Source organism: Malaclemys terrapin, chromosome 17, assembly GCF_027887155.1.
Source record: "Malaclemys terrapin pileata isolate rMalTer1 chromosome 17, rMalTer1.hap1, whole genome shotgun sequence".
In the NCBI taxonomy this organism is placed as follows: Eukaryota; Metazoa; Chordata; order Testudines; family Emydidae; genus Malaclemys; species Malaclemys terrapin.
Genome location: NC_071521.1, coordinates 4470683 through 4490674, shown reverse-complemented (window position 1 = coordinate 4490674; position 19992 = coordinate 4470683). Strand labels below are relative to the sequence as shown.

At 57.0% G+C, this 19992-nt stretch overlaps 1 protein-coding gene across 2 annotated transcripts in view; it reads left to right on the top strand.

The window, feature by feature from the left end:
* LOC128825290 (carboxyl-terminal PDZ ligand of neuronal nitric oxide synthase protein-like) overlaps positions 1 to 14861 on the top strand; it is a 68637-nt gene extending 53776 nt beyond the window's left edge. For both annotated transcript variants that reach the window (XM_054007653.1, XM_054007654.1), the window contains 7 exons: positions 414 to 522; positions 1398 to 1539; positions 2015 to 2175; positions 5341 to 5508; positions 7480 to 7645; positions 9308 to 9668; positions 10267 to 14861. In XM_054007653.1, coding sequence (XP_053863628.1) covers positions 414 to 522; positions 1398 to 1539; positions 2015 to 2175; positions 5341 to 5508; positions 7480 to 7645; positions 9308 to 9668; positions 10267 to 10765 — 1606 coding nt within the window. In that variant the 3' untranslated portion in view covers positions 10766 to 14861. The remainder of the gene's footprint in view (positions 1 to 413; positions 523 to 1397; positions 1540 to 2014; positions 2176 to 5340; positions 5509 to 7479; positions 7646 to 9307; positions 9669 to 10266) is intronic.
* Positions 14862 to 19992: the final 5131 nt, after the last annotated feature.

The window sequence follows — 19992 nt, the reverse complement described above, 5'->3', positions numbered from 1 at the left end:
CACAATCGGCTGTATACAACCGATTTCAATAAAACCGGCTTCTATAAATTCGAACTAATTTCGTAGTGTAGACATACCCTAATAGTAGCTTTTTAGCTGCTTCACAGAATCTCCTAAGAGTTTATACCTGCTTTAGAAACAGGTGATTTGCTCTCTGACATGCAAAGTGCCATCTTACTAGCTGCTTGCTGGCCTTGATCATTGTGGAGGAAAGAAGAATCTCTGTTCCAGAAGGTGCTAGAACCCATGTGACTGTTCCTATTTTCCCTTTGCCCCTGGATCCTTTTGACTGGCCGCTCTGTGCCTGACCCTGACCTTGGATGGTTTGATTCACATTGCCCGTTTGCTGTACTGGAATCTAGGTTTCTGCCACGCTTAGTGCCTCCGATTCACGCTGTGTCTTTTCTAACTAGGATCTTCTATGTGTCGCACGACTCGCAGGACCTCAAGATTTTCAGTTACATTGCAAGGGATGGCGCCAACAACTCGTTCAGATGCAACGTTTTCAAATCCAAAAAGAAGGTGCGGTGGGTCATTCGCTGGGCTAGCTTTTCAGAGGCATGTACCCTTTGTAACGGTCTGGGTTATCCCGGGAGAACCCCCTCATCCCTGACGGGTACTTGGTACAGCAAAGGGGCGAGTGAGTCTTGCTGGGAATTCATCCCGGCTTTTACCTGGAGAACTAAGGACATATTGTAGGGTTAATTATCCCATTTATGGCAGACTACTAGGGATGTTGAATGACATCAGTAGGCTCATTAACTTTGGCTTAAACGTATCTGCCTCACGACTAACGCTTCCCAGTGCAGTGGCTGCAGAAGTTAAAGTTGATCCGATTCAGGCTTGCCTGCGCTCCCCCAAACTCTCTCTCACAGGCAATCGTACAGTGCAGATCTAGGAAGGACACTGCCCCAGCCCCTTCACACAGAGAACTGCCCAGAGCACGCTCCAGTCCTAGCAAACCAAGGAATAAAGTCTGTCAGGGAGCCAGGAGTGAAACTCCCTTGTCTGGGGAGACAATGGCACAAAGGGATGTAGAATTATCTGTGCAGAGAAGTGGGAGCTCCAGCCAGAGGCAGCTGCATTTCAGAATGGGACGTGATTAGCGCTGTTCTAGTCCCCATTATCTGATGCCTCCTAAATGCCGTTGCCCCCGAGCAGCCTTGTGGAGGTTCCTGGGGCCTGCATGCTGATAAGTGGGCCTAGAAGGGGGGAGTTTGGCTCTCCAGGCAGGCCCAGGCTCTGTTTTGGGATGTGGAAGGATGGCTCCCCATCCGCAGAGCCGTGGGGGGAGGCAGGGAATAGCAGGGGTCCCCTGGGAATGGTTGGTTTCTGCTCTGCGATGTAACCTGTGGCAAAGCTCCTGCTCCAAAAGGCTCGAACCTTCTGCTCCCCAGAGCCAGGCCATGCGGGTGGTGCGGACAGTGGGCCAGGCCTTCGAGGTGTGTCACAAGCTGAGCCTGCAGCACGCACTGCAGAACGCGGACGGCCAGGCGGACGGCGCCAGCGACAAGTCTGTGGAAGAGCAGCCTCTAGAAGGTGACTCAGCTCCCCGGGGACACCTCCCCTCCCGAGGCAGCTGGTGCAGTGGGTGCTCTTGGGTGGGGGGACAGTCTCTGGCGATGCATCGCCGGCTTGGCGCTAGCCCTGACCTTGGGTTATGTCTGCAGCAGGGCTCGCAGCTCAGAGAACGTGCGTTTTACGGACTCTGCTGCTCCAGCCCCTTCAGTGCAACGACAGCAGAGTGCCTTACAACATCCAGAGGAGGGAAGGATCACCCGTGTGGACACTGAGCCACTGAGGGGCTAAGGAATTGGCCCAGCGCTGCGCTGACCCTCCAAGGCACGTTTCCTGTCTGTTAACTTGGCTCCAACACATGGAGACAGCTAAAGAAAGCCAAACTATTCTTTAGCTGCTCTCCCTTCTCCTGCCAGCCCAGCCCCGCCGTTCAGTCTCCTTGCTCCGATCCCCTCGCATTTGGGTTCCTTCATTTATTTAACTCTCTCATTTGAAGTTCACCAGCAGGGAGGAGCCAAGATAGTGGATGTTGATGAGGCTGACGTGGACTCCGATGGCATCGTCCTGTCTGACAGGGGGACTGAAGAGTTGCCGTCCCCCATGGGGGAGCTGGGCATCCTGAAATCCGGACAGATCTTAACAGACAAGAGCTGTCAGGTAATAACGGACGGAGCTGGGGGGAATTGGAGAGTGACGCCCATTCGCTGATATGACTCATTTTCCTCTGGGGGTTGGAGGCCAGTTCACAGCAACACCAGTCATGGGGTGCTAAACTGCCTTTGTTTCGGCATGTCCCTGGGAGAAAGCCAGCGGGACAGCCCATTCCTTTGAAAGCTGCAGTAGAGAGGCAGGTCAGGTAGCCACGTGTCCAGACTTCCCCAGCTCCATCCTCCGCTCTGCAGATCTTGCCTGCAGGACACGCACTGTCTGGCAGATCTGAGGCTCCATTAATGTCTCTAAAGCCTCCTGAGCTCCTCTGATAGAGGACTGTTCCTGTAGGACTTGCTACACAGAATGCAATTCCCCTATGACTCACTGCAGCTGGCCACTGGGAAATGAAGAGGAGCAACAAACAGGGACTGCAGCAACTGCAAACAGCTGGCCTTCCCAGGTGGGCTTGCAGCATTAACCTGTGGAACTTGCTGCCACAAGATATCACCAAGGCCAAGAGCTCAGGAGGATTTTAAAAGGGGTTCGATTTTTGTGTGGCTACAGAGAACACCCACACTGTTAATGTTAAACAGGACCAAAACCAAGGACGATAAACCCTCAGTTTTTAGGCAATAAGATGTCCAACTAATTGATATAATTTAGGAAAAAGCTTCCCCTGTAAGCAGATTATTCTGCGGTTGTCCAGTCTGGTTTTTTTGCACCTTACTCTGAAGCATCAAGTACTGATCACTGGTGGAAAAAGGATCCCAGGCTGGCAGGATGACCTCTGATCTGCTATGGGAATTCCTGTGGCCCTTTCCTAGCCCAGTTGCTAAACAGTGGTGTCCAAAGAGGTGCTGGAGCAGCTGTGTCACAGTGTTGAACTCACACAGTGATTACGTTGCTATTAAACCGACATAATGTAGTAATGAAAAACTGAGCCCAAGATTTGTTTCAGTGAGCATTTCCTGGCTGGTTAAAATGCTCACATCACTTGCTGAGTCCGGCTGAAAGTGACGAGTGAAACAGATGAAAATGGGATGTGTGTCATTGGCTTGGAATCTGGGTATTTCCGAGGGTTTGGCTTCCAAAGGTGCCTGAATGACGGATAACCGGGACTGGCCCTAGTCCAGCTAGGCACTGGAGCACCTGCATCGCGCAAGCCCAGGGAAGGAAATGAGTTTTAAATGCAAATGCTTCGGGCGAGTGGGACTGGTTGGTCGTGGCTCCATGCACTTCCCCAGGACAGAGTGGGTTAGTGGGCGCTGATGCAGGCTGACAAGGCTGGCTTTTCTCTGCAGGGAGGTCACTGTTTTCTCCCAGGTGGAATGCGATTTTGTTTTACACCCTTGACTTGCAGGTGTTCCACTAGAGAGGCGCTGCGGAAATCCTTCATAGCCAAGAGAGGAATGGCACCGCCCCCCCGGCTCCCTGAAGGGTACATTAGAGAGCCTGATCCGAACCGGCTCCCACTAGAGAATGCGCAAACACATCGTGTAGCCCAACGCTGTCACTCCCACCCCGCCTGGAAGCTCCTATGCCAGAGCCCATGCATTGGCGTGGGCCTCCTCTGTAGTGCCATCGCATCAACCTCCCTCTTGATTGTAGCAGGGTCCCTCCCGGGAGCGCCTGTTCACTGCCATACGTGGCATGTTGGTGGTTTAGCGGCACGTAGCTCGTTCCCCTCCATGGAGAGCATGTGCTGTTTGAGGCATCGCTGTCCGGGGGTACGGCTGCCCACTGAAGACACCCGGGAGCTTTTCACAGGAGTAACGGTGTTAACCTCAGCCCTTGCTAAATGAGGTATTCCCTCTGAGCTACACTCTGTCTCTTTACATTCTTCCTCCACTTTCCCTGGGCTGCGATAGTCACCTCCTGCCTCAGGCTAGCGTGTAGCATTGCTGCGTGCTCGACACCCCGTGGCCATTGCGTAGTCGCTGTGTGTCGTCGGGAGGGCTGTGTGCAGGGCTGGCTTCTTTGCGAAGAGCCTTGGAGCCATGCGGAGCAACGAGGGGCCGCCCTGTCTTACCCGGCTGCAAGTTGACAGCTGTGGTTCTCAATCACCAACGAACTTCTCCCCTCTAAATCTGGGTTTCCTTTCAGACGGCGCCCAACGGGCTAACCCTGACAGTGGGTTAAAAGAGTGACCCTAGAGTGCTGTGTCCAGAGAACCAAGCTTTAATTGATTGCTGATGCTTTGAAGAGTCAGCCACTCCGCAGTGTATTAACAAGGGCTGATGTAGGACGGTTAAGCATGAGAGCATTAATCCAGGGGGCTAGGATTTAAGTGAGAGAGAGTGTAAAACTCCTGTGGGCTCGGACACTGCCCAGCACGAGAGAGGGAGAGATTCACCTCCACTCACCTACGAGCCAGAAAGGCAGCTCTGAAATCAGTCAGATTTACTCTCCAGCGTCATTTTAATTTCTAGTGATGTGATGGGGTGAGGGCTTGGGTCTCTGAGGTTTAGTGGAGGGGGAGGAAACCTGCTTTGCTTAATTATTAATGGTGTCTGCCTGCAGTGTTTTAATATGCTAACGGATCTGGCTCAAGTCCATCTGCTATCATTCAAACGTTTCTGGCTGCCAAACAGCAAAATTCCTAGTATCTGTCGGTGATTCTGGGCAGCTGGAGCATTTTGGAGACTAGCTCCCATTGGGTGGTTGCTGGGAGATTTGAGCCACTTCCTGCCACTACTTCCCAGTAGGGGAAGGTACCAGGGGAAATAAACCCTGCCTTCCTGTTCTGAGCGCCAGATACACACGCACGCACACAGGGCTATTACTCATTGCAAGTGGCGTCATTGGAAAGCCGGGAGCGCGTGTGCAGGCACCTGTACAGCGCCTAACACCAGGAGCTTGTTCTTGCTTCAGCACTTTGTTCAACATACTGAAGACCTTGTCTACACTAGGGTTTTCAACTGTCAGTAGCCAGGCGCTGGTGCAAACCCCTACTACGGATAGGCAAGACCGTTCTAAGCTGCATAGTACATCAGCGCAGTGCTGCTGGGGCAAGCCACACCCATGCAGAGCAGCTCTGCCTGCCTACGCTAGGGATCGGTACCAACGACTCTAGCCAGAGCAAACCCTCTGGTAAACAAGGCCTAAGTCTCACTAACAGTGGAGCCGGGAACTGCTCATCTTGTGTCACTAAGCCTGTTTCTTTGTGCCCAGGATGCTGAAAACTGCTCCATCTACCCCTCCGTGTCCCAGCAACTGCTGAGTGCAAGCAGCCCCTCCTCCTCTGCCTCGGCAACCCCGCTGGCCTCCCAGCACTGCCTGCAGCTCCTCCAGCACCAGCTACTGCAGCAGCAGCAACAGACACAGGTGGCTGTGGCACAGGTAAGGGGCTCCACGGCCCTGCTTCGGGGGGCGGGGGGAGGAAATCACACACACAGACGCCACCTAATGACCTCTGACTGGCAACCACTTTCCCTGCCTTGTACGAGGTTCCTTTTCCTACTAGCCCAGCTGAATTAGCCCTTGGATAACTCAAGCCCTTCACTGCTCCTTGCTGTGTTCCCTGGCTGGGGCCCGTGGGAGTCTTGCACAGCAATCCAAGGTAGAATGTGGCCCGTAGCGTCACATGCAGGTAGAGGCAAAGCAGCAGGATTGCATGATAAAGACAGACACAATAACGGCGCTCTGCTCTGGGACAGCATTGGAACTCAAGCACTTTACAGACCTTCGCTTCATTGTCTCCCAAACCTGTTGCCAGAAAGGGAAGGACTCTGAACACTTTACATATAGGGAAACTGAGGCACAGTCACTCCTTCTCCCCCTTCAGCAAAAAAAAGTACTCCATGTCAGAGGTGGGTCTGGAACCCAGAGGTCATAATTAAGGCTACGATTTAGTTAGAGATCATGGCAGTCATGGATTACATGACTTTACCGGACCTCCATGACTTCTTCAGCTTCAGCTGGAGCCGGGGCTATGTTCCCCACATAGCCCTGCGGTGGGGGCCACCACCAGGGCCGTGAGCCCCTGCCCTGCGGCTTGCGGTGGGGGCTGCAGCTGTGCACCTCTGCCGCGGCTTGTATGGTAAGTTTTCGTAAAAGTCACGGGCCATTAATTTTTGTTTGCTGCCTGTGACCTGTCAGTGACTTTTACTAAAAATAACAGTGAGAAAATCTTAGCCTTAGTCATCATCGCCAGCTAGCTGCCGTACCGGGGGGCTGCTCTTTTTTAAACCTATTGTTATTTGGTTAATCCAACCAGTGCTTGACGGGCACTGACCACCTTCCAGCACCTACTCACCTAAACCAACGTGGTGGGGACCAGGCTCCTCTGGAGCGGCTCTGGCGTGGCCCATAGGGGGAGGAGCTAGATTTAGCTCAGAGGGAAGAGTCCTGTCTCCTGCCTTTGTGCCTCTATTCCACGTTGTGTGGCTGTTCCACAGCACGTTCCCCAGCCGTCGCAGCCACTCGGCCTGACACCACGGCCGCCAGGCGGGGGTCAGTGAGTGTGCCTGGTTTCGGCTGCTGACAGAGAAAGACAGGGCTGGAGCAGCCGCGTCTGCCTTGGTGTGCAAATGTGCATCTCACCGTTAGCCCAGGCAGGCGGGGATGTGCCTGGAGGGGACAAGGTGTTGCAGAGGGGCTGACTACAGCCTGCAGAAGCTGCCTCTGTGGGGCTGAAGTGCCCCGGAGCCTCTGGAAACCCAGGCCCTCTGACACGTTTCATTGTGGATTTCCTCCCTTTTGTAGGGGGAAGGGAGATGAAACGAGGGATTCCCTGCAGGGGAGCAGCCAGTTCCCGTGGAAGCATCTCCTGCGATGTGCTCCGTCCCTATAGCACAAGGGGCTTTACAAGCTCCGTGTATGCTGCCCCCCGACATGCAGCCGCCTGTGGGGTGGGCCTTACTTCACGGCACAGCCAGAGGGAGGGGGACGTTTTGGACAAGAGCACGCTCCTGCTTCCAAAGATCCTGCCCTGGGATATTTAGGGGGCAGACCGGGCCCTGGTTTTTAAGCTGGCAGCTGAGCGACCCGTGCTGCATGAAGTGCACAGTGGGAGTATCTGCTCTGAAGGCAGAGCTCACCCGGCTGGGACCGGACCCGGGGCTGTCAGTGGGGGGGGGAGACCTGAGGAGAAAGAACAAAAGCAAGTTTAGCAAAAAAAAGATCCTAGCCAAGTTACAGGTACTTTCCCACTCTGCAGACTCAGACGGGTTGGGAGAGAGACTCCGACAGAAGGGAGCCAAGGTGCAGGTCTGGGTTGTTGCCGGGCCCCCCTGGAGCTGAGGGCAGCGTAGCCGTGGCCTGGCCGCTCCCCAGGAGAAGGTGACGTATCGGCGTCTCCTGACCCTGCAGGTGCAGCTGCTGAAAGACCAGCTGGCTGCCGAAACAGCCGCCCGCATCGAGGCTCAGGCCCGGGTGCGCCAGCTGCTGCTGACCAACCGCGACCTGCTGCAGCACGTCTCTCTGCTGGTGAAGCAGCTGAAGGAGCTGGAGATCAAGGTGCAACACAGGCAGCCAGGTGAGGGATGCGTGGGGGGCGATGTTCTTATAGAGCCGCCCCACAGGGGTGGTGCTGAGAGGCCAGGACATTTCTCCAGCCCACAGCCAGGGGGAGCTGCTGAGAACAACCCAACTCGACTCCTACAGGCAGATGCTGAGAGTGAAGGAGAGGACAGCGCTCTCGTTGGGGGCACCGGGCACAGAGCCCTCCCCAGCCCACATGCTCATCCGGCCCAAAGCCCCAGCGTTCCCCTGAGTCAGCCTGGGAAGCACACGCCGCTGGGACCGAGCTGGCTCCAGCCAAGCATTGCTCTAACCCAGCACCCTCCCCGCCACGCTGGCTCTGCCCTGCCCCAGCATGTGCGGCAGCACGGCATAGCACCCAATCAGGGCAGAGGGCTCTTTGCCGGCTCCCTGCCAGGGCCCAGTTAGGCCCAGGAGTCTGAGCAGCGACGGCACTGGTGACGCTTTGGCCTGGATGACTATTTCCTGCTTGTCGGTGGGGAAATGTCTGCTCCCATTTCCAGCCCCTGCAGATGGGGCTGCAGCTCTCGGGAGGGACTGGACGGTGCTGCAGGCAGCCTCTGGTAACCCCCTTCCTTCCCTGCCAGGCCAGGAATACCCCTGTCCCAGGCGGGGTGGCAGCCCGCTATGGAGAATCCCCACTTCCATCCCTCGTGAGGTGCTGAGCAAGGCAGGGAGGCCGCTCCGAGCTCCAGCCAGCCTTTGTGCTCTCAGCTGGGACACAGGCAGGGGAGTGCTAACATGGGAGATGAAAGGTGCCCCCCTGCACTGCAGTATGGGTACGCTGATCCCCGAGGAGCCCTGGAGATCTGACCTCGTTTCGTAGATGGGGAACGGAGGGAGTCAGCTCAGACCTTAGGATGGGAACCAAACGCGAGACCTCAGCCTCACCATCCTGGGTCTAGCCCCAGGGTCGTTCCAAGGCCAATTCCACTGAGGCCTGAGACGACCACGGGCCTTGTGAGCGGCACTGGGCTGGCAGTTCTGGAGACTGCTGGCCTCTATCCACAGAGCAGAGCAAGCTCCCCTGTCTGCCCTGCCCGCGCACCCCATCCCGACCCCGAGGGCAGGGCAGGGCAGGGCAGGGCAGCCTGCACGTCCTCCAGCCAGGGGACAGGCAGCCCCCACACCCTATAGCTGATTGTGGGTTGTTTTCTTATGCTGCAGACAGATGGCTGCTGCGAACTGAGACCCAACACAACTCAGCTCATAGAGCCTCTGACCGGCCCCAGAGGGCGACTGGCAGAGCGCGGGGGGGAAACACGCAAAGCCCACTCTGGCCCCAGGCAGCCATCCTCTTCCCCCCTCTCCCCATGCCGGAGGAGGGGAGTGGGCCTGCCTAGCTGGGGCTGGGGCCTGGGTTGGCTTTGGACCATCGCTGCTCTCATCACCCTGCTGCAGCTCGAGCCAAGAGCCGCGGAGTCCAGCTCACACTGGTTCTGGCTGCTGTCCCAGCTGTGCCAGCAGAGGCCCAGGCCTTCACTGCTAGGAGCCCGGCCCCCCAAGCCCCCTCTCTCCCCTCCCCGCCTTTGCTGGGCCTGCTCTGAACATCGCAGGGCCCTGACCAGGCTCTGAGGGGCGCGGCTGGGCCTGGGGGAAGCGCCGCTGCGGGGGGCCAGGAGCACTTCACCCAGGCTGCTTCTCTTTGCCTTGGCAGTTGACAGATCCTTGCAGAACCTGTCCCTGGCTCAGTCCCTGTCTCTGAACCTGAAGAACCATTACAGCCTGGAAATCAACCTGCCCTCCACCTCCACCCCAGCCAGTGTCCTGGGCAGCCCACTGGCCCCTGGCTCGCTGGCTCTGCTGAGCACCAGCGCCTCCTACCTCAACCTCCTGAGTCTGGAGAAAGGTGGCAGGGACCCTGTCGCCACGGACGGGGACGAGCGCCTGGTGGTGCTGGAGGGGCAGGATGGTCTGTACCGGCGGGTGGAGGGCTCCGAGGTCAGCGACCAGGCTCTGCTCAATGGCGGCGGCAGGCAGAAGGCAGGCGACCCGAGCAGCAGAGCAGAGGACGAGAGGTAGGTCGGTCTCCCCATTCCCCCCCGCTGGTTAACAGCCACCGGCACTTAGTGTGAGGCAGCGGGAGGAGCAGGGACCCTCCCCTACTTGCTGGCTGGTCTGTTCAGCGCGGAGGCTGGGCCAGTGGCCGTGGCAGGCCGGGGGGGGGTGCACACAGCCGCTCGGCCAGGCCGCGCTCCCCAGTAGCCTGCAGCCCACAATGGAGAAAGGCAGGTGAGTCTTGCCCATGGGCCAGGCAGCTGTGACCCCCCCCGGGCGCTGCGGGCTGCAGAGCACAAATTACACCAAAAAGGAACAGTAAGAAGACAGGGTGAGCGCATTCCTGGCTCCTTCACACCGGGCCCTGTGGGCGCAGCTGGAGCTTCCCTGTCTCTGCCCAGAGCTGGGGCTCGGTCCCCAGCCTGCTTCCCCCTCTCACTGTCCCCAAGGGCCCAGGAGCGACCAGGGGGCTGGACGGGAGGTGCCGCAGGTCCCCCCCACCCACGTAGCTGCCACAGGGTTGTGAGAAGGCAGCTGGCCTCTGAGATCTCTGAGCTGAGCCCAGAGTCTCAGCAGACTTGCTTAGACACGGACGTCTCTTTGCTCTGTGCTCTCAAGGTCGCAGCAGCCCATCCCCAAGCTCAACCCCCCTCCGCCCATCCTGCGGAAGAGGTCGAGCAAGACGTCCCCGAGCCTGGAGGTGGAACCCAAGCCTGAGAACGCTGCTCCCACGACGCTGCCCAGCCCCAACGCATCCAGTCTCACCAACGTCACCACCCGCTCGCTCACCAGCACGGAGTTCGAGTCAGACGCCAGGACTCCTGCCCCAGGCACAGAGCTCTTCCCCAACCAGGGGGCCCGGCCGGCATGGGGCGAGAACAGCCATGCGACCCCCATGTCTGGCACCTACCGTCCTTCGGAAGGGGCCCCTGCACCTGGCGAGATGGCTAGCAAGAACCCAGCGAGACACCCGGCAGGCACAGCCTGCACCATGGACAGCACCTTGCCGTTCTCCTCCGCGGGCACCGAAACCTGCTTGCACATCAGCTTCTCAGAGGATGAGCTGCTGGAGAACGAGGTGGATGAGGCCAGGGGACTCAGCAGGGTCCCTGCTTAGCCCCCAGTTAACTGGCAAGCTGTGCCGGTGCCATCATTACCCGGTGTTAGAATTTAAATTGGCACAGACTTCGGGGTAACTAGAGTTCTTAGTACTTAGCCCAGGAAGCAGGTTGCTTCCCCTGGCTTCTCTGCAACACGTAGCAGCCAGGCTGGTTTCGTAACGCCCTCCCCAACAGGCTGCTGGGTGCTACAGGACGAGGCCAGGTTAGTCCAAGCCCCTCAAACCGTCACAGGCCGTGGGCTGCAGACCCCACTGTGCAACAGACATTGGCTTGGAGAGCAGATGGTAGAGTGCTGCTCCAACCGTCCTCCAAACCCCCAGGTGGCCGAGGGCCTCTCCTCGTCCTGCTCCGTGCACAGTCCAGTGACACACGCAGCAGGGTGCCTCTCGGAAACGCTGCTCCGCTGCTCTGGGAGGGTGGTGCTCATTCACTGCCATGACTCACTGCCCCAGTCATGGTCGGCTGCGGTGTCTGCCAGACAGCGCCATCCTCCACCCAGTGAGCGCCACACCCCACCTTGCCATTCCCACGGCTCTCCGGCTGGGCTGCTGTACCGCTGAACGTGCCTGAATGGCTGTGTGGCCAGAGCAGGTGACTCGTGTTTACCCCGGCCAGAGGAGGCAAGTCCGTTCCAGTCCGTGTTTGCTCCTTTGCTGCTGGGGCCCAGGTCTAGCCTCCCCCCCCTTCCCCAGCACTGGGGCCTGACTTGTGACAAGCGTTCCCCAATGCTGTGCAGTGCGAGTCTCTTGGCTATGGGTATTAGATCCTGCCTAGTGAGCCCCAAACAGAACAGGGGCCCAAGTGCAAATCCTCAGATGCTCCACTCCTGACCCCTTGGGAATGGAATCAGCTTTGATATGTATTAGCTGCTGGAACAGGAAACTGCATCGCTAGGGCTGGGAGCAGGCAGAGCGGGACGGGGTGCTGGCAGGCTCTTTGAAACGCCCAAGGCAGCCCCAGCTGCGAAGCGGGAGGCTAGGCTAGAGAATACCACTGGAAGCTGTCCGGGCAGGGGTGGGCAGAGCACAAGGACCCTGGGTTGATTAACAAGCCAAGTCCACCGGTCTCCCCGCTCCGCAAAGCACTCTGCATCTGACGGGGACAGCCGGTCCAGGATGTGGCCCTGTTACGCTGGTTCCAGGTGTCTGTTCCCTTCTCATACTGATCCCCCTTGGCTAATGGGACAGGAAGAACAGCCACCATTTGGTAGGGGGATAAATAGCTGGGTACAGACTAGTTCAGACGCCTTTCCCAAGGCTTGAGAGTTCACGGTATCCCCCCAGCAGAGACTGGGACCATCCGGTCACTTCTCTGGCTTCAGGACCCATCTAAGGGTTTGCTTGGGAGTGATGCTGATGCTAAAAATCCATTGCCCTTCCCCCATGGCCAGACCCTCCTGGGAATGGAGGGGCAGGAGGCACCTGGCTTCATGTGTATTTGGCCACCAGACCCTCCCAACCTTGCAGCCCAGCTTGTATGCACCCTGGGGAGTCTGCTCCGAGCACCTCACCATGCAGTGTTGGCTTCCAGCTTCCCCGGTGCACTCTGTGGAAGCAACTCCTACTCATCGAGTTCGGCCGTGTTCCCACTGGTTGCTACATGGGAGGAGCTCAGTGCGGTGTGACTCTGCTCTCTCTAGTGCCCAGGCCAGGCCAGCTCGGAAGTGGGGGGCGCTCACCCAAGAAGATCAGTGGTGGCTCGTTACTCGCCCCAGACGCGTTCAGGAGAAGATCACAGCAGCTGGGTAGTCTCGGCTTTCCCTACCCCGCCCGCTCCTCTTCTGCCCAAGCTGTGCTCTTATGCGCAAACTGCTGCACGTTCTGACCGGGGGGGAGGGATTGGTCCAAGGTTTGTGCGATTTACCAGGTTATGGATCAGTTTTTAGGAGTAATGAAATGGGGGGGCGGGGGTTGGGGGCTGCCCGTAATGTTAATGCTGCAAACGGGTACCCTAGGCCCAGGGCCGGGTTAGGTGCAGTTTAGACAAGGTGGGGTGAAGCAAATGTACCCCCGCCCCCGAATGATTGGTGAAAGCTTCTGCAGGTTGGGGTAAGGGAAGTGAGCAGGCTGGTGTGTTGCAGATGGATGGGCCGTGCAGCGCGGGGCAGAGGAGTTAGAGCAAGGCTTAGCTATCACTTCATGCTCCCAAGGGCTAGGCACCACAGGGGCCCTCCTTTAGGCTGGAGGGAGACTCACGCAGTGCCCAGCCTTGTGCGGTCTGCCCAGGGTGACAGTGCCCTGGCTGTGTGCGTGCAGGTGCTTGAGGAGGGGTGTGTGCGGGTGATCAGCAGAGGGGAGGACTAAGTGTGGCAGCTGTTGTTAGATCCAGGGGATGGATCGGCCCGCACAGCTCTGGTGACGTGTGGACTCTACAGCTGGGATGTATTTCAGTCTGCTAGGAAACACACTGACCTTGTGCTGAGAAAACAGGCGTGTAGGTGCAGTTTGTTACTGGACTTCGAAGGAAATAAAGGCTGCGTCCTGCTCTCCTGGGGCCGTGGGATTTCCACGCCGTGCCCTGTGGCCGGACAAGCGGCCGGGAGCCGGCGCTGTAATTACAGATTTGTTTTCCATGGGTGCGTGTGCCTAGTATGTTTATTTATTTTAAATACCACAGCCTGGAAAGCCCCTCGTTCCACGCTGGGGACAGGGGATCTGCCCGCTGGGACTCTGGCCCCTAGAAGCAACGACAGAGCCTCCCATCCCCATGTCAACCTGCGGCATCACTGAGGCCGTGTCTACACGGGGAGCACTACACCAGCAGAGCTGCACTTTGTAGTAATATCCCGACCCCCGCCAGCCTGGGACAAACTCCGCTGTGCTAGCGTGTGGGGGCTAACGCAGGGACGGCGGCCAGCACAGCCGTGGGGTCGGGTCAGCTCTCTCCCCCTCACCCAGCACAGCGGTGGCAGCAGAAGGCTGTAGCATAAACCTGGCCCTGAATTGCTTAGGCCTGAGTCGCCCTTGGGGCACGTCCAGTGTAGACGCTGCAGGGAGCATGGTCCATCGCCTCTAGCGAGGTACAGCCTCGGGGTGCTGGGCGTGCAAAGGGCAGGCCTGGTGCGTCACCTCGTGGTGACAATTGGTATTACACTCAGCAAAGACCCCGAGCCCTCCCCTGCTCAGGGATCGGTCCTCAGAGCACGGCTCAGCAGGCCGGGGGTAGCTTAGACAGGGCTGGTGGCAGCATGCAGTGGGCTGAACAGCTGGGGAGCAGCAGCTGCTCTCCCGGACACCAACGGACCCACAACGAGCCCCGGGGGGTGAACGCAGATGATCGTGGAACCAAATCCTGCAGGTTAAAGCCAGCCCATTTTCCACCCTATCGGTCTCCGCCGACTCCACGCTGGTTCCTGCTCCTGGCTTGAGCGGGCCATAAAGCTGCTGCTCCTGGCTAGGCCCATGCCCTGCCTAGAGCAGGTGTCGCGCAGGCTCTCGCTAGTGATGCTGCTCCACTTTTGTTATTGGTACCTTGGCGACCTACCTTTGGGGAGCCTGAGCATTGCCACACAGTCCATGGCGCAAGCAAAGAGGTCAATATGGGGCAGGATGTGCAGTGAGGTGACCTGTCTCCGCCCAGGGAGGTGCATGGCCAGAAACGAAGAGCCAGCCGGGTCCACAACCGTCCCACCCTCAGCACTACACCCTTGCTCTCCGCACAGCAGAGAGGGGGCTACAGCAGCCTGCCAGTCCCGCCGAGCGAGCCCAGCTCTGTCCTGCAGCATGGACTGACCCCAAGCACTTCCCAGGCCAGTGTCAGCCGGAGTGAACTATCCGGTCTACTTCAGCAGGCGTCACCTCGGCTCTGAATTCATCCGACGTCCACTCAATGGGCAACGCCTGGAGACCTGCTATGGCCCATTGTTAGGGAATCACAGGCCCAGGTGTAGGCCTCATTTTGACATGTCAGTAGTTTGTGGTGAGCCACGGTAGGAGGCTCACACGTCCTAAGGGGCAAAAGTGCACCGAACTCTTACATGCTGTTGACAACCTGCCTCCCACCCTCCCCCGTAAAGGGCCAGTGGCCCCCGGCTCCACCCCTTCCAAGAGCTGTTTTTGGCAATAAAAATGAAGTGGAACTTTGTCAGATTCACTCTGGCTCCTGTCTCGTCCCCGTTCGTTTCTGCAGCCGGAAGAGCCGGCACCAGCACAAGGCTGCCTGTTGATCTGCTCCCGAACGCGGAACAGCCCGTAAGATCTGGGCACAAAAACCTCGTCACCCTGGTACGTTCCCTCCTGGGCAACAGGTATCGGTTATCCTTAGCAATGGCGCATAGTCAGGCAAGTGGTCCTGGGCTGCCTTGCCGGGGTAATTTTCTCCTGCAAGTAGCCTGAAGGGGGAGGGACTTTATGCCACTGTCTGTTCCCCACATTCGGATGCCCCCCCCCCCTCCAAACACCAGCGATTCAAAGCGAGTCCCTGCAGCAGGGAGGGGGCAGGTTGCTAACTGCCTTACCTGGCCACAACGCCGCCGCCGCAGTCCCACCTGGTCAGGGACAGAGAGGAGTGGGTTTTCCCCACAAGACCACTAGGGGTCAGCCAAACTTCATTTTCCTCCACTCCCTCTCCCCAGAGCTGCAGCCAGGCTCTGTCTGGCCAAGGTTCGGAGTCGCACGAGCAGTGCCCCCGGGCTCGTCTGTGCTGGGGTGTGCATGAGCCAGCTCCCTGTACAGACGTGCTGCCTGGCCCCGGAGCTAAGCCACCAGCCTAGCAATAAACCGCGGGTGCCACCGACCCACCCAGGGCAGAGCAGGCCTAGGAACGAATAATGCACGTAGGCTCTTCCTGCCCCACCACCCCTAACCCCGCAAGGGCTGCTGCATTAGGTTACTGCTCTCTAGGCCGCTGCAGTCCGGAGTCCTCCCCATGCCCCGAGCTGGTTCCCCAGAACCTCTCCCTGTCAGGGTCGCTGCCCGCAAGGCCTGGGCCGTGGAGGATGAGCCTGACCAGGGAACAGAGTTGGGCTGCACACAGCGCGGGGAGGCCTGCTGGAGCCCATGGCCAAGCGGCCCACGTGGCCTGCTCAGTGAAGGGACGAGGCCGAGCCCCCGTCACGGAGGTCTCAGAGCCCACAGCGGTGCAGGGGGGAGCTGGCTGGGCTGTGCAAGGGGGGCAGGCTGGAGAACGGAGAACAGCAATGCCCGCGTGTTAAGCAAATGGCGTTCTCATACTGCACCCAGCGCGGGGCTCGCCCAGGGCAGCCTCACCACCTCACCCCTCCTTGGCTACAGCTACCTGGCCGGGGTGCTCAGACCTGTCCCCCAACCCCGGCACGTTGCCTGCTGCTCAGAGGGGATAGGGCAGGAGCAGCAGGTGGGTTGGGAGTTTGCTCAGCCTGAAGAGCGGCAGCCACTCGCCCAGCTGGACCCCGAGTTCCGCAGGGCGGGGCTCTGCCTCGTGGGCTTGGCAAGTGCCAGCCCCCACCTAGAACTTCACACTGGGCCCATCACCGTGGGCTCTGGGTGCCTCAATCTCGCCTGCCCCAGCTGGTGCTTCCAAGGGAAGCCACGTTCCCCACAGCCCGTTCCAAAGCTCCATCCCAGGCTAGAAACCAGCCACGAAGCTGACAGGTTATGGGGGCGACAGAGCCAGCAGCAGGGACAGGGCCATCACCCCCTGGGCCTGGGGGGCAGCCGAGGAAGCCAGGGAGACAGCTGGAACCACATTGCCAGCAGCACAGCAAAGAAGCCTCCAGCCTCCCGGTGCTGCCCGTGGAGGCCACGCTCGGCAGGGGGCTGGGTGATACAGCTCAGCTGCTCTCCAGCGTGTCGTGCTAGCTAAGCGATGGATTATGTCCAAGAGTTTCCTAAACCACACATGGTCCTTACAAGCCCTGCACCTCCATGGACGACCCATGTCCCCTGGCCAGTCAGCGCAGGGTGGGGGGTGCCCTTTGTTTGATGGGTGTCTGGACAGCATCTCCGTCCCTGCCATCTCTCCCAGCTGCTGCGCTAGTCCCAGATTGCAGGCGTTCAACACGCCCCTAATCGCACACTGGCCTGGGGTCCAACGGGTCCAGATGATGCCCAAACCTCAAGGCATCTCTGTCACCACCTGCCACCCCCACACAGCCCACTGGTACAGCTACAGCTCTTGGGACCAGCCTGTCGGGTTTAGATATCACCCCCTGGTGCTCACTCATTCAAATTGCAGCTGGGAAAATTTGGCCTGCTCTGGCTCCTGAGACCCTTGGCAGAATGGGGGGATGCAGGTTAGGGGGCTGGAGCGCTGAGGCGCTGGGGGGAGGGGAGGTAGCCCACAGCTGGCACCACATCAAACAAGCCTACCCGGACCCATGGGCCCAGAAATGAATACGGTGTCTTTGGGCGTGGAGGTTTGCTCACCCAGGCTGCCACAGCAGTATCAGAAGGGCCACCTGGGATGGAAAATGACAGCAAACCCCGCTGACAGACAAGAGGAGGGGGGCGGGGTGAAGGGAGTGGGATTGTTATGGGGGAACGGCCGCACGGATGAAAAAACCCCGAGTGATTTCAGTAGAGAAACCACGACTAACTAGGGAAGTTTTATCCTAACTAATGGCATGTCAGAACTCCAGCCCTGTCACACAAGGCAGCAGGCTCCAAACGCTGCAGACCGGGTCCCCTCCCTCGCTATTCAATACAGCTTTCTCTAGCACCTAGTCGGTTTCATCCCCTATACAGTTCTGTAGGGGTGCTGCACTGGCATTAGGGAGACTTGGCGATCTCGGGTCTCCCTAGCACAGCAAGGTCGGTAGGTGACACTCAGCAGTCAGTGGGAACAAGTGGCTCCATGGGCAGGTGGGGAGTGGGGCGTTTATTTTTTAACTTCCTGTTCAGTACATAGGGCCTGACCCAAAGCTCAGGGAAGTCAGAGGGCGTCTTTCCATTGACTTCAATGGGCTTTGGATCAAGCCCCTAAGGCAGCGTTTCTCAAACTGGGGTCTGCGGGCCCCTGGGCGTCCACGAGGGTACTCCAGGGGGTCCCTGGGCCCTGCCAAATAACTCCTCCCCCTCCCTCCCTCCCTCAACTCCTCCCACTCTCTCCCAGCACCTCCTGCACGCTGGGGAACAGCTGTTCAGCTCTGTGCAGGAGGTGCTGGGAGGGAGGGGGCAGAGGGGATACAGGGATGCTCAGGGGAGGGGGCAGAAAGAGATGGGGAAGAGGAGGGGTGGGAAGAGGTGGAGTGGGGGCAGGATTTGGGGGTGAGCAGGGTGCTTGCGGTCCACAAAATTTTGTAAATCAAAATGGGGGTCATCGGTTTGCTAAAGTTTGAGAATCACTGCCCTAAAGCATAAAACATGCACTCGCTCTGCCTTTAATCGCTCTCCCCCGCTTTCCCAGGTACAAGACTAGACTAGGTTAGGCATTAGTTAAAGCACTTTGCATCTTTTGGCTGCTCAGTGGCTAATAGGAAATGGTCCCTGTCCAGTTCATAAGAACGGCCACAGGGTCAGACCAAGGGTCCATCTCTCCCAGTATCCTGTCTCGGACAGTGGCCAGTGCCAGGTGCTTCGGATGGAATGAACAGAACAGGGCAATTTCAAGTGATCCACCCGTCATCCACTCCTAGGTTCTGGCAGTTGGAGGTTTAAAGACCCTCGGAGCATGCGGTTGCATCTCTGACCATCTCGGCTAATAGCCATTGATGGACCTGTCCTCCAGGAACTTACTTAGTTCTCTTTTGAACCCTGTTATACCTTTGGCCTTTACAACAGTCCCTGGCAATGAGTCCCACAGGTGGACTGTGCGTTGTGGGAAGTGCCGTCTTTTGTTTGTTTTAAACCTGCTGCCTGTTAATTTCATTGGGTGAGCCCTAGTTCTTGTGATATGTGCAGGGGTAAATAACACTTCTCTGTTCACTTTCCCCACACCGTTCGGAGTTCTATAGACCTCTCATCTCCCCCTAGACTGGACAGTCCCAGGCTTTTTAACCTGTCCTCATAAGGAAGCAGTTCCATACCCCTGATCATTTTCATTGCCCTTTTCTGCACCTTTTCCAATTCTAATATGTTTTTTTGAGATGGGGAGACCAGAACTGCAGTATTCAAGGTGTGGGCGGACCATGGATTTACATAGTGGCACTATGATATTTTCTGTTTTATCATCTCTCTCTTTCCTAATGGTTCCTTATATTCTGTTAGTGTTCAGTGGCCAAAAAAAAAAAAAAAAAGCGGAGTGGATGTTTTCAGAGAACTATCCACAATGACTCCAAGATCTTTCTTGAGTGGTAACAGCTAATTTAGACCCCATCACTTTGTATGTATAGTTGGGATTATGTTTCCAACGTACATTACTTTGCATGTATCAACACCATTGAATTTCATCTGCCATTTTGTCGCCCAGTCACCCTTTATAACTTTTCACAGTCATTTTTGGACTTAGCTATCTTGAATAATTTAGTATAATCTGCAAACTATGCCACCTCACTGTTCATCTTTTTCCAGATTATTTATGAGTATGTTGAACAACACTGGTTCCAGTACAGACCCCTGGGAGACCCACACTATTTACCTTTCTCCACAGTGAAAACTGACCATTTATTCCTCCCCTTTGTTTCCTGTCTTAACCAGTTACTGATCCATGAGAGGACCTTCCCTCTTATCCCATGACTGCTTACTTTGCTTAAGAGCCTTTGGTGAGGGACCTTGTCAAAGGCTTTCTGAAAGTCAAGTACACTAAATCCATTGAATGACCCTTGTCCACGGGCTTGTTGACTTCCTTAAAGAATTCTAATAGATTGGTGAGGCATGATTTCCCTTTACAAACGCAATGTTGACTCTTCCCCAACACATCATGTTTATTATCTGTGTCTGATAATTTTGTCCTTTACTGTAGTTTCAACCAATTTGCCTAGTACTGAAGTTAGGCTTACCATCCTCTAATTGCCAGATCGCCTCTGGAGTCTTTTTTAAAAATAGGCATTACATTAGCTATCCTCCAGTCATTTGGTACAGAGGCTGATATAAACTGTAGGTTACATTTACCACAGTTAATAGTTCTGCAGTTTCATATCTGAATTCCTTCACAACCCTTGGGTGAATACCATCTGGTCCTGCTGACTTATTACTGTTTAATGTATCAATTTGCCCCAAAATCTCCTCTATTGACACTTCAATCTGGGGCAGTTCCTCAGATGTGTCACCCAAAAAGAATGGCTCAGGTATGGGGATCTCCCGCACATCCTCTGCAGTGAAGACTGATGCAAAGAATTAATTTAGCTTCTCTGCAACAACTTTGTCTT